This window comes from Trichoplusia ni, chromosome 26 (assembly GCF_003590095.1).
Source record: "Trichoplusia ni isolate ovarian cell line Hi5 chromosome 26, tn1, whole genome shotgun sequence".
Classification (NCBI taxonomy): Eukaryota; Metazoa; Arthropoda; class Insecta; order Lepidoptera; family Noctuidae; genus Trichoplusia; species Trichoplusia ni.
Window position 1 is genome coordinate 4,825,577 of NC_039503.1, and position 13,658 is coordinate 4,839,234.

The 13,658-nt window shown below is 37.0% G+C and overlaps 2 protein-coding genes across 2 annotated transcripts; one reads left to right on the top strand and one right to left on the bottom strand.

Annotated features, from left to right (window-relative positions):
- Positions 1-829: 829 nt before the first annotated feature.
- Positions 830-1,577, bottom strand: LOC113505554. The gene has a single exon (XM_026888329.1). It carries the CDS (start codon positions 1,553-1,555, stop codon positions 830-832), a length of 726 nt encoding a protein of 241 aa, XP_026744130.1. The 5' UTR covers positions 1,556-1,577.
- A 4,824-nt stretch (positions 1,578-6,401) lies between these two features.
- LOC113505553 lies at positions 6,402-9,648 on the top strand. The gene is made up of 2 exons (XM_026888327.1): positions 6,402-6,759; positions 8,457-9,648. The coding sequence occupies exons 1-2, from the start codon at positions 6,467-6,469 to the stop codon at positions 9,373-9,375; spliced, it is 1,212 nt and encodes a 403-aa protein (XP_026744128.1). The 5' UTR covers positions 6,402-6,466; the 3' UTR covers positions 9,376-9,648.
- The last annotated feature ends 4,010 nt before the right edge of the window (positions 9,649-13,658 follow it).

Here is a 13,658-nt window from a genome sequence, read left to right on the forward strand (position 1 = left end):
CGTCGTATCCAATATCGCTTTGATGTTACTAGCCGTTTGCAAGGTATATCTTCTTTTGTGTAAACAATCGTTTCAATATTGAGTTGGCAATAATGCGTTTGTTACCAAAACGTGCCTTTAGCATAGCAAATGCGTCGTTGTAGTTAAGGCGCGGGCCCACCGCGGCGCACGGAGAGGCTACGCACGTGTATTAAGCTTCGCTTTGTAAGAAAATGTATGTGGTTGTGTCCACTGCAACCCACGGAGAGGCTACGCATGAATTGACGTCATTGATACATGCGTGGCTTGCTCGAATAGGCGGTTACATAGCTCAACGCTGTCAACGTGGGTCTACGTTTCCACTGGAGTACACGAATATGACCCACGACTATGTACAGCTTGCTTATCGCAGCGCAGTTTTCAGTCATACACCTTGTGGAACGGACGCATTTCATGTTTCTCGTATAAATCGTATCGAGGTACTGATAGAATGGCATTGACACTGACTTTGCTAGACAGTTCTTCTGACGATGAATCCGAAAGTGAGATTGATGATCTAGTCTTGGGTGAATTGCAAAAGAAAAGAAAACACCGGTTCTGGATTGAAAATCATATTAAATTCAGAAATAAACATGGAGAATACAAAACATTATTTATGACATTAAGTGATGAAAAGTTTGAAAATTACTATCGACTATCACGAAAAGACTTCCAGATTATTCATGAAATGATTAAAAGTAAAATAGAAAAAAGGAATACTAATTATCGGGAATCTATAAGTTCTGCTGAAAGACTCGCCATCGCCATTAGGTATGTTTTTTTTATTAATTATTTTTGAATGGTTCGAGATTCAAACAGCTGGAAATGTATCTCGAGGTTGAGGCAAGGGGTTGGCGTCAGACACGGGTCTCACATCAGGCAGGGGGCTGCAACCAGGCAGGGGGCTGCAACCAGGCAAGGGGCTGGCGTCAAGCACGGGTCTCACATCAGGCAGGGGGTTGCAATCAGGCAAGGGGCTGGCATCAAGCAAAGGGCTGGTTTGATAATTTGTGGCGCTTCTATAGCCATAAGAAGACGAATTGGAAGGTGTGGAGGAGTAGTAAGTATTCATTGAGTCATAGGACAATGCTTCTTCTTCAGCACGAGTAATTGTTTCAAAAATTTCTCTTTGGACTCGTAGTTGTAAGTACTTTGGTAGATCACGTGTCTTTTGACAGAAACTTTCAAATAAATGAGATAATGCATCTTGTGGTCGATTAGCATCAGTAATATGCTTTCTTATTTCATCTCTTTCAGCTCGTCTTTGCTCTCGATTTTTCTCTCGGCGCTGAATAATCTCAGTAATTTCCAGTTGCTTGCTGTTCTTCTTCCCAGATTGAATTGTAGATGTTGTTGAGAGTGAATATTCAGCCGGTGGGGGAGGTGATCCAACAATATCAATATCCGTAATTATTGTATCAGATGTGTTTTCAGTGTCGTGTCCTTGTGTAGGATTCGAAAAATTTGAAAAAGTCTCGTTATTTTCTCTGTGTGGCAGTAAAAATTCCATTAAATTCTCATATTTCCACGGTTTCATATTTTGTGCTGCCTGTCCTGTAGTAAGTCTTACGTCTTCGAAGAGCTTCTCTATGACTATCTCTTAATTTTTTCCAATGAGATTTAGCTTCCTTACCTAGAACAAAAAAAAAACATAATAATTGTATGTTACAGATATATGGCAACAGGAGATTCATACCACACCATAGCTTACAGTTATAGAGTAGGAAAAACCTCTGTAGCAAGGATAATCGATGAAGTTGCCGATGCTATATGGGATTGCTTAGCGCCTCTATATTTAGAAGAAATTAAAGATGAACATAAGTGGAGAAATATTGCTGAAAATTTTAAAACTTCATGTGACTTCCCTCATTGCGTTGGAGCTATTGACGGCAAGCATGTCACAATAAAAGCACCTCCAAACTGTGGATCAGATTATTTCAACTATCTTAAAGATCACTCAATAGTGCTTTTAGCGGTTACTGATAGTAAAAAAAAAATTATAATGATAGATATTGGATCAAAAGGCAAATTTAGTGATGGGGGAATATTACGAGAAAGCAACTTTGGTCAGAAGTTATTTGCTGGTAATCTAAATCTTCCGCCTGATGAAGCACTTGTAGAAGGTGGCATCGAGGTTCCATATGTCTTTATCGGGGATGAAGCATTCCCTTTATTATGTAATTTGATGAGACCATTTCCCAGAGAAAACAACATTACACAAAATAAAAGAATTTATAATTATCGTCTTTGTCGAGCAAGACGAGTGGTCGAAAATGCGTTTGGAATTCTGAGTGTCCGTTGGAGAGTTTACAAACGACCTTTTGAGTGCAAAGTAGATACAGCCATAAAAATAGTGAAGGCAACTTGTGTGCTACATAATTATTTAATGGAACATAGTCTCAACTACAATTCTGTGACAAATGAAGATATAGCAGCAACTCCAGTTGAGAACCAACTTTTTGACTTAACCCTTTTACCAGCAGAAGGATCCAAGTGTAGCAGGAAAATAAAATTTGGGGTATGGTTTACCAAAATTAAGCTTTAATTAAGTACAAAAAAAAAATTAAAAAAAAATAACATTTACTATAAAAAAACATGGTGGCAATATGGTTGCCACTGCTGGCTTGGACATTACCAGCTTGGGCATCAAAAATTAGTCTTAGTAACAATAAATAGAAAAAATTGTCTTAGTAATAATAAAATCGTAGGTACAAAATCAATCTAAATATTATCAGTCTGCATAATCAGTGGACATTACTAGCTTGAACATCAAAAATTAGTCTTAGTAATAATAACATCTTAGTTACAAAATCAATCTAAAAATTATCAGTCTGCAAAATTACAATCAGTCAACTCAATCAAAATGAAATTGTCGAAAACAGGGACTTATACATAAAGGAACTTCGCATCTTTCACATATTATTTTTGATCTCTTGTTATTTGTCTTAGTGCTGCATAATCTACAACGTTTGTATGTTTCTATTTCCACTGGCCAATGTTCTCCCAACTGTTCAGTCCTCAGTCCATCTGGAACACTGTGCACTGTTTTCTGTCTCTCATTACTCTGCTTACTTTTCTTGATGTTGTATTTGGGCATTGAATGAAAGCTTCTCTTTCGAAATGACAGGTTATTGATCAGTTCTTTTGATAGTGCAATCCGGAAATACTTTTGGGTCATTACGTTATGTACTCGTGAATTACTCTTATATAGTATATAAGCATTTGTGATCGCGAGATCAATAAGAAAGTAGAATATTCTCTTCCACCATTTTTTACTTTTCCTTCCCACAGCATAAGGAGTCCTTTTCTGATCAAACCTGTCCACACCACCCATCCGCTTCGTGTACTCAGGTATCATTTGAGGACAATTATAAGCTTTCTTTGTCCCATCTTTTTGGGTGCGCGAGCAAGTCCTTCTTTGTTTTGGGTGAAAAGCAGTACTCAAAACAGTTACTTGTTTCGTGTCTCTCCATACAGCAAACGCAACATTCCTTTTCACTCTCCACTTCCATTTACCCCTCTTCATCTTTTTCACCCGTGCATTTTGTCTTTTAGAAGCCTCTGCAGTTTTGCTGTCTGCCTCCTTGTCTCCAGTAAGTTTCGGCTTCTTTACTAAAAGAGGTAAATCTTGCCTGTCACTTCTTACCGTTGCTGTTGAATATATTTCATGATCGAACAAATACTGTAACAAATCAGTACTCGAAAAAAAGTTATCAAATGCTAAATGACCACGATAATTTGCTCTGATCAAAGGCTCACACAATGACTTGATCACATTGCTTCCCAATCCTGTCTCCGTCGTATCAGTCTTTCCAGTATAAATACGAAACATGTAAACGTAACCTGTAGAGCTGTCTGCCCTAACCCAAACCTTATAGCCACGCTTCACCGGCTTCATAGGCATGTATTGTTTTAGGCTACTACGGCCTTTGAATTTGATCATGCACTCGTCTATTGATTGAGAATTTGTTGTTATAGCACTTTCTTGGCACTTCTCATTCAATTTTTCAAGCAGAGGCCTTATCTTGTAGAGTTTATCATAATCATCACTATCTCTGGCCGGCATCTGCGAATTATCGTTGAGGTGCAAATGCTTCATGATGTGCTGAAATCTCTTTAGAGTCATTGTTTCAGCTATTTCTGGCACTTGTAGTACAGGGTCACTTGACCAATAGTCCTCAATACTCGGCAAAACATGAATACCCATTTGAATGAGAACGCCAAGAAAAGCCTTGATTTCTTCAACAGTGGTTGGTGTCCAATTCCTGTTACCTACTTGCGAAGCGTATAAATTAGTTTGGTCTACAATCATCTGTAGTACATCATCACTAAAAAATAAACCAAAGTAGGTCAGAGGTTTCGTTCTGTTTGGAAGTTGTTTTGAAGACTGAATGTGCGGAGTATCGAAATAGCTGAGATCTGGATTCTGGGTCCATTCTTGTTTTTTCCAATCAGTCTCATCTATGTCCGAATCTGAATCTGAAGACGAAAAATCCGATAATTCACTCACTCCATCAATCCTATCTGGCGGATATGGTGATGCTATTGGTGCTGCGTCACTCTGGAGTCTTGCGACTGAAGGGCTTTGTTGTTGTGGAGGTAGTGGTGCAGATCTTGAAGCACTTTGAAGTCTTGAAGCTGAAGGACTTTGATGTGGGACTGCTGGTGTAGATCTTGAAGCGCTTTGGAGTCTGGGGAGTGAAGGACTTTGACAAGTTGATGAGGATGGAGACGATATTGCCGTTGAACTAAGTAGAACATCATCACCTGTTAGTACCCTTACCAAATCTTCTTCTGCACCTTGTTCTGAATCCGATTCTTCCAAATCATCTTCAGAAATCATACCATCTGGAATTCCGAACATTTCTTCCAACTCCTGGGCAATAAGATCATCTGATATGGGTTTATTCCGGCTCATTGTAGATTATCTAAAAGAATACGAAAGACAAAAATACTTTACCTCTAACTGGCAGTGTACATTATATTGCCACCATGTAGGTAGTTACAAGTTGATAGTGGCATATATATAGCCACCATAGAAAAATGGATTTAGACGAAAAGCGGGAACTTTTTTTTACAAAGTGTCAATTTTTTTTTCGTAAGGTTGGCACCACTGTTTTTTTTTTTTAAATATAGTGATGTACAATTCAGCTACGTATTAGTAACGATTTCAGTATTAAAATGGAATAAACTTCTCGATTTAATATGCCAGTTATTGCACAATTTAAACAGTACACACGGCTACACATCAAGCTATACAAAACCAGTATAAACTGACCGTTGAATGTGCGTTAAGATCATACAAAGCGAGACCATGGTAATCTGGTTTTGTCAGAGGTTATTGAAATCGAATATAATGCATATATAATAAAACGCGCTTAACCGCTACGCCATCTAAACTTAAATTACAATGTTAAAATTATAAACTATTATACAATTAGTAGTTCTTTCTTTCTCGACAATAAAAGGTCGTATGTCAAAATAAACGTCAAGCTATTGCTTTGTGAGTTTGCCTATGGACTTTTGGACGCTACTGTACTTACATGTAGTTTAGTCATTTTCAACTACGACTGCGATAGATAATACGGAACGTATGGTACAGAAAGCGATAGCTATTTGTAGTAATTACGACAATTGTCAGAATTCGTTCGCAACAATTTTTGCACGCTAGTGCCATATCTACCTCTTTTTATTTATATAATATCATTGTGTGTAATAAATAAATATTAAGTTTGTAGATTTAAAAGTAACATTTTTATAACATTAAATTAGCAACAAAAAAATAACAAGTATTTACTCACCGTTCGCCATTTCGCATTCCCTCGCAATCTTGTCCCAAGCCAAATCCTTTTTACCGATGTCTCTGTACGATATATCGCTCGTTTTCCATAAACAGGGGTGTAGCTTTACTTTTTCAATAAACAACTCCATAATTAAACCAAATATTATTGACTAAATAAAAATAAAGCCGCCTGTCGTGGTCATCAAATGCACGCACGCGCCACGAAACCTAGCAATTGGCAAAATGGCGCAGGCGTCGCTCGCTTTCCCGCCCGTCCCACCTCCCCACACCTCCCGCAGTGACGCCCGTGTCCGTGGATTGCAGTGGCACGTGCGTAGCCTCTCCGTGCGCCGTGCCACGCTATACATAGTCGTGGGTCATATTCATGTACTCCAGTGGAAACGTAGACCCACGTTGTCAAACAAATTAATACACGCAGCTAAAATGCGCCGCGTGCCCGTGCACAGCATGCGCCGCGGTGGGCCCGCGCCTTTGGGCATAAACTGCGTTACGCGTGTGTACGCACGTGAGCACGTCGCGGGCCACGCTTCTGGTGCACGCACGTGAGCACGTTCGCGTGCTTATGCGCGGGCATCGGCGCGTGCATCCGCGTAACGCAGTTTTCTCAGTACAATTTTGACGTTGGAGGTGTACAGTCGAGTAATTATGGATAAATTAATGTTGTATTATTTATCAAGACGACGGCGACGACGAATTGCCAAAAATGGACGCCAGCCAGTAAGCCCGTACGTTGAATCTAGGTTACTGTGCGGGGAATTCGTGGTGAAGTTTGGTATATTAAGAGAAAATGAAAGGTTTTTTTTCAAATATTTTAAAGTTTCATTACAAGTCTATGATGAATTATATTCAAAACTGGAGCCCTATTTGAGGACTAACAATCTACGATTGAAATCTACGTCAATCGTATCACCAATGGAACGATTTGCAATGACATTGCGGTAAGTAAAGACATTTCGATATTAATAATCATCTTTATTCATGTAAAAAAACAGTCATTATTTAACAAAAGTTTAGAACACTCATATTTTTTTGCCAATTTATGTAAGTCACATTACTGTTTAGCCACATCAAGCAAGAAAGAAGAAGAAGTTCTTATTGTTTCGGCAGTGACACCTGAATATGGCTTAAAATGTTTTTCTTGATGTGGTTCACTCTGTTCTTAGGACCGAAACACATAACCGCACACTTATTAATCATCATATTAATCACAGTTTCTTACATTTATTAATTATATTTTGTTATTTCTAAATTACACAGTTTTATCGTTTTCGTTTTTTTTTTATCTATACCTACTTATTCACTAATTTTTTTATATACTTAATCACATCAGTCATCACAGTGTCTTGCATAAACGCTACGTTACAATTAGTTTTTGATTAATCATTTGAAATACACTAATAAAATCACAGGTTCAAGTTTAAAATAAAAAAACACAATAACAGTTAAAACAGTACAATAAGTCAAAATGTCTTAATTATATTAATATACCTACCTTACAAAGTATTAATTATAATGACGCATATTGATTGCAAGTTTTTACATATGAATATTTCCCTTATTAATTATTCCCTTCTATTACTAGATCGGGTACTAATATTATTTTAAATTCTTATTTATCATCACAATCATAATCACAGTTTATTACATAAAAGATTAAATTTAAGAAGAGGACATATGAAGGAGCAATGTTATGAGTAGGTTCAAGAAAAAGGTCCATTAAGTAAAAAAGGGGTCTATTGATACACTTTTTTATTTGACCCCAAAATAGGGTTTAAGATAAAAGTGTCCGAATCGACCCCGTTTCTTTCCTTATGAACATTACACCTCAAGGCTTGTCGAATGCCCTTGCATATCATAATAATTGCACATGAGACCAGAAAAATATAAATATAAAATTGCGCTTTTTACTAACTTAAATAGTTCTTCATGTTCTTCTCTTTCTTTTGTTCTTAATAATTAAACAGTCTTAATCAAATCTTCAGTCTTTCTTGTTACCTATTTATTCATTGTTCGTATCTGATCTTACATTTAAGGATTCTAAATCATTCTTTACCGTATTTTGCGTTAATGAAAGGTCATCAATGGTAATAATCATTTCTTTTTCTATATCAATCAAAGCTTCTAATACTTTCGTACGAAATAATATTTTTTTAAAGCAACTCAATTTTTTTACAGTTGGTAATAATGACTTAAAAAAATTCAAGTCTTCGTCCATAGTATCTGCAGTGTTATTCTTCACGCAATTTAACAACTCTAATTCGAAATCAGTTGGCGATTCGCACTTACGTTTCTTGGAAGATCGTGTTTCTTTGGTAAAGCTGGAGCTGGTGCTAGGTACATTAATCAAATCTTCTTCAATAATCGTATTATTTTGTGAAGTTCTCGGTGACGCGTTTTGCTCTACTGACTGATTAAAGTTGTCTGCCGATTCTTCTCCTTGAGTATTCGAGTTTGAATCTAAAAATGACAGCATGTCATAGTAAATGTATGTTTTATTTGCCCTGGAACCGGAGCCTGATTTAAGTTTTTTTTTAGTAGACCTCACTCTTATATGTATAAGTGTCTCTTGCAGTTTTCCATCTTTGCTGCAGCTTTTTCACTGAAACAATAACACAGGTATTTTATTTTATTACAGATATTTAGTTAGTGGACATACCTTCGTCGATATTCATCTGGCGTATCATACAGGACTAACCACGGTCAGAAAAATAGTAACAGAAGTTTGTCAAATTATAATTGAAAGGTTAAAGGAAGAATGTATACCAAAATTTTCCCGTGCGCTATGGGAAGAGACTGAAAAAGGTTTTTTAACGCAAGCCCAGTTTCCTAACTGCATAGGTGCAATAGACGGAAAACATATACGCATTATAAGACCTCCACATAGTGGTTCCCTCTATTACAACTATAAGCATTACTATTCTATTGTACTGCTTGCAATGTGTAACGCCAACTATGAGTTTACCTATATAAACGTGGGAGTGCAGGGTAAAGAATCTGACTCCGCAATTTTCACACAAAGCCGATTGTACGAACAAATCAACAATGACTTAATATATATTCCTCCTGCCAAAGCATTGCCCCTAATACACAATGATAAACCAACCAACATTGCTGCAACCGCAGCTTTGCCCTATATTATTGTAGGAGATGAAGCATTTGGGTTATCTAGCCATGTCATGCGGCCATATGCTCGAGCTCTCGATTTAAACTACAAAAAAAAAATATTCAATTATAGGTTAACGAGAGCGCGACGCTATATTGAGTGTACATTTGGTATCATGGCTAATAAATTTCGCATACTCCATCGTCCATTGAACGTTGGAAAAGACAAAGCAATTTGTTTTCTTAAAACAATTTGTATTTTGCATAATTTTATAAGATCAAGAAGTCAAATTAATGACTTTCATGATATTGTCATTATACCAGACCATATACGTTCAGTTCGGGGGTTAATTGGAAATACCCACAGAGATTCGTATACATTACGCGATAACTTCGCAGATTATTTCGTTGCAGACGGACAGCTGTCATGGCAAGATCGCAGTATTTATTGAAGATAGTTGGCTTTTTTATAATTTATGTACATTCAATAATTGAATTTTCACGGTTTTTTACCACACATTTTTTATTAACATAGCAGGCATATTTTAATAATATACCTAATGATTTTATTTGTTAAATTCATCGGATGTAACCAAATAACTTAGATTGTTGTAAACTAAAGTTGAGAGATGTCAAAGAAAAACCTACAAAACTACAAAACGCACGCTTATTTTACAAAGTTACTGGCCCAATTCTAAAACCAATATAATAAATATTTTAGTTGATAATTGTTTTATTTATTTACCTACCGATCCACTGTTTCTGCCCTACAATGATTTTGAACCCTAAATACACCGATAGTGTAAAGTAGTGTGAAGCTCGCAGTCGTGAACATACTGGTTGTCACGTGACGCGCAAAATGGCGGCGACCGCGTGGCCGAAAGCAAGAACTTTGGAATCTATCGTTTTGTGTTAATATGACGCATATTTTCCCCCTTCTATTTTCTATTGTAATTTATTTGTTTTTGTGTGTATGCGTCACTTTTTTAGCACAAATAAATATATTTTCTTTCTTTCTTTCAATATAAAACCATACCAATATTATGGGACATTGTTCACACGAATTTCACAATGTTCAGAAATACGCAGTATCTGTGCACTACTTTTGAATATAAGCATGATTTTATATTTACATAGGTAAATATTCCCAGTTTTAATTTTATAGTTGGATTAATTGTTGAAAACATTTAATTGACACAAATAAAATTGAAATAACTAATTATATATAACTAATTGCATAGATTATTAAAAATAAAAATTTGGCGCAAAGAATAGTTTACCTAACCTACGTTATTATAAAATAAATAAAGAGTGTAGGTACTTACCTTGTATGTTTTTTTCTGCTTCACTCCAGTCATCATAATTTTCAAACAGTACTTTACAAATGTCTAGCCATGCTTTTGATTTAGCGTCCCGGTCTTTAAATATTTCGCTTGACTGGTCCCATATGGCAGGACGACACTGAACTTCAACAATTACCCTTTCTGTATCAAAATTTGTCATTTTTTGTTATGGGCCGGGCACGCGCGTGCGGTCGGTTCGAGATAGCGCTGTCAACTGAACAAGCACGCGCGTGCACCCGCTAGCGGGCTTCGCGCGTGGACCCGTCCAACGTGATTGCGTGATCACGTCGCGTGCATGCGTGCCCCATAGCACGGAAGTATCACGCGACGGGCTCACGAGCGTGTGCACGCGCATGGGCACGCGCGGGTCGTTTTTGTATGGACACGTGAGAGGCACGCGTAACGCAGTTTATGCCCTTTATCCTCGTAACTTGCACGTGCTTCAATAGCGACAGGGCTTCTCCCGTTAGACTACTTTTCAAATAATGTAACTTTTGTACTTTACTCAATGTTGGATTGTCATGAACTAATGATGTATAAAGATCCTGATAAGCGGGCCACTCATCGTAAATACCTGAGAAAGTTGGTAGTTGAATTCTCGGTAATTTGACTTGTATATCCATAGAAACACTGTTGTTACGGGCAGCTTGCATAGAAACGGGCAACGACGTGGTGTTTGATAAACCACTCAATAAGTCATTCAGATCGGCTAGTAAACAAGTATATAAGTCTTCCTGCACAAAGTATTCTTCATTAACAAAGTATGGAATGTCCTGTCGTTTTGGTTTAGGAACACATTTCACTAGTTCCACATGTGCGCTTTTATACGTAGACCAATATTCTTCAATGGTCCAAACGAGCCGGATATCTTCGTGCGACTTACGACGTTCAAGCACCGAACGCAAAACAAGAGGCAATCGAACGTCGAACAATTTTCGAAAAAAAAAGAATTTAGTGAAAAAATACAATTTAAATTAAATAAATATAAAATTGGTGTAATAAGTTTTAAAACGTTCTGCTTTTAACGAAAAGAAGGCGTATTGCAACAAATATGGCAAATTCAGTGGAACAATTGTTAAATGTGTTAGAAGATACGGCTATGTTATTAGCAAAAACCCAATTAAATCTCAAGAAATGTCCGAAACAACGCTTAACAAAGGGATACATCGAAGCTCGTATTAAGAACATTGAAGAATATTGGTCTACGTATAAAACATTTCGCTTTTCGATGCCTTGTCTTAGTTCAGCAGCTGTGCTGCTAGTTGATTCTTGAGAAGTTACAGTTGGGTAATCATTCCCAGATTCTGCTGTATTCTCATCTAGATCAAAATATATCCTATTAATACATATGTTGTGTAAAACACAACAAGCATTAATTATTTTGGCTGCTACATCAGGAGCACCTGTTTTTGCGGACACCAATAGTACGTTCTACGGTATTCTGTGCAGTGCAGTGTAGCTTGGTGAATTCCTCAGGGGACCCTTGATGAGCATCTACTACAGGTATCATCATGTATTCCCTCTGGGCATATCCGGAATCACCTGCAAAGTAAAATAAATTGAAATGTATTCACAATCAACAAAACTACAATCTTAGATTAACTATTTAAATAATTTACTTGCCTAGTAAAAATACAGTTTCCCCATTATTATTTAATTCAATTAAATATTGTTTCACAGGATGCCGATTCCAGACGGAAACTATCATGTGATGCTCCTCCAAATGGAGCATCTACTGACAGTATTCTTAAATCTGAATCAGCTATCTAAAAATGTATAAAACAAAGATGTTTAACTAATTTCATAAGCAATGAATTACAATTCAGTAATAACCAGAACTATTGACTAACAATCATTACATTTCTTGAATGAAAATGTTTGCGATTAAAAAATCTCTCTTCATTTTCTGATGGTCTAATTATGGCTATATGAGTGTCATCAATGCATCCTATAACAAGTGGTATTTTGAATTTTTCAAAAAATCTGAAACAAGGGTTGGTAGACTAGTGGACTGTATCGGTTCTTCAATAAAACTCACAGGTTCGTTTTATCTCACTTTATTCGGTGCACTAGTTCGAGTGTCTGGGGTCTATTCACAGGGAACGAAGATCGTGGACGACTTCTTTTAAACCTTTTTAGGGATAAATCTGAAGTAACATTGTGATGCCGTACTATTCTTTTCACTTTTGCCCAAGCCAATTTAATCGAATTGAGGTCGCACATGTACGATGGTAGTCTTACTACGACATGGCCATGACTCCTGATGAATTCATCGATTTTAAATGCTTTTTCTATTGGTTTATGTAAGTGAACCAAGTGGAAGAGCTCATCTTTTCTCATCATTCCACATTATTCTGTGTCGCCATTCTAACATTATATGTAGGTTTGCTGCTGGACTTTGTTAGGACTTTATGTTCTTGAACACTTGTGATACGGCGCGTTGTCCATCAGAACAACGCTGTATTGCGGTAGTATAGGTATTATCATACTAGTGGTCCACTTTTCAAAATTAACACTGTTCAACACTGAGTCATTCGCCAGTTGGTGGTTCTATCATTGGTTTTCCCCGATGAGAACCGCGTCCGCGGGATCCTCTGGGTCTTCGGGAACCATGACCTGAAGTGGGTTGAAACTGTGAGGTATCTATTGCTTCAGACATGATAAGAAACGATTTACAGAAAAGGGTAGCGGCGATGACGTCACCATCTAAAATTAGAAACACAATCAATAAGGTCGAATTTCGGATGGCTTATTGTGTTAAAAGGTCTAAAGTAACCTAACAAACCTACTGTCGTTCTTAAGCAAAGTCAATACATTCAAAAGTTAAATTAAATAACTTGACTTGATGAAGTGACTCGTATCAAGTCTGATAAAAGCTTTAGGACTGTGAGAGTTGTTGCCGTCGAAAATGGAAAACAATTGTATTATATAACTTTTGGTAGAGTTACATAACGAAAACGCCTTAACGCTAGCAGGAATCAAAGCCGATGAATCGTCAGTTATGATTTCGTGTGGTGGGTTATCTACGAAGGTTAACCAGTTTTTTTAACTAGGATTAGCTTCTCTTTTACTTTTATATAGAGCTGTAAAAGTAACGAAAAAAGTGTACCCGTATGTATTCGTTACTATTACAATTAGTACTCGTTACTATCGTATCGTTACTTTACTCGTTACTTTTGCTACCCCGTATCGTGCTATACATACCACGTATTGTCATAACATGCTATGTTATGTTGGAACAACGAATCAAGTCGTATTACGTACGCATACAGTATGACGTCGCAGCATCACCGCAATATAAAAACATTATATTTCTTCACTTTTCCGTATTTTGAACCAGAATTGTGTTTAACGGCCGCTTTCTATATTCGATCCCGAATCTAAGATTCCGA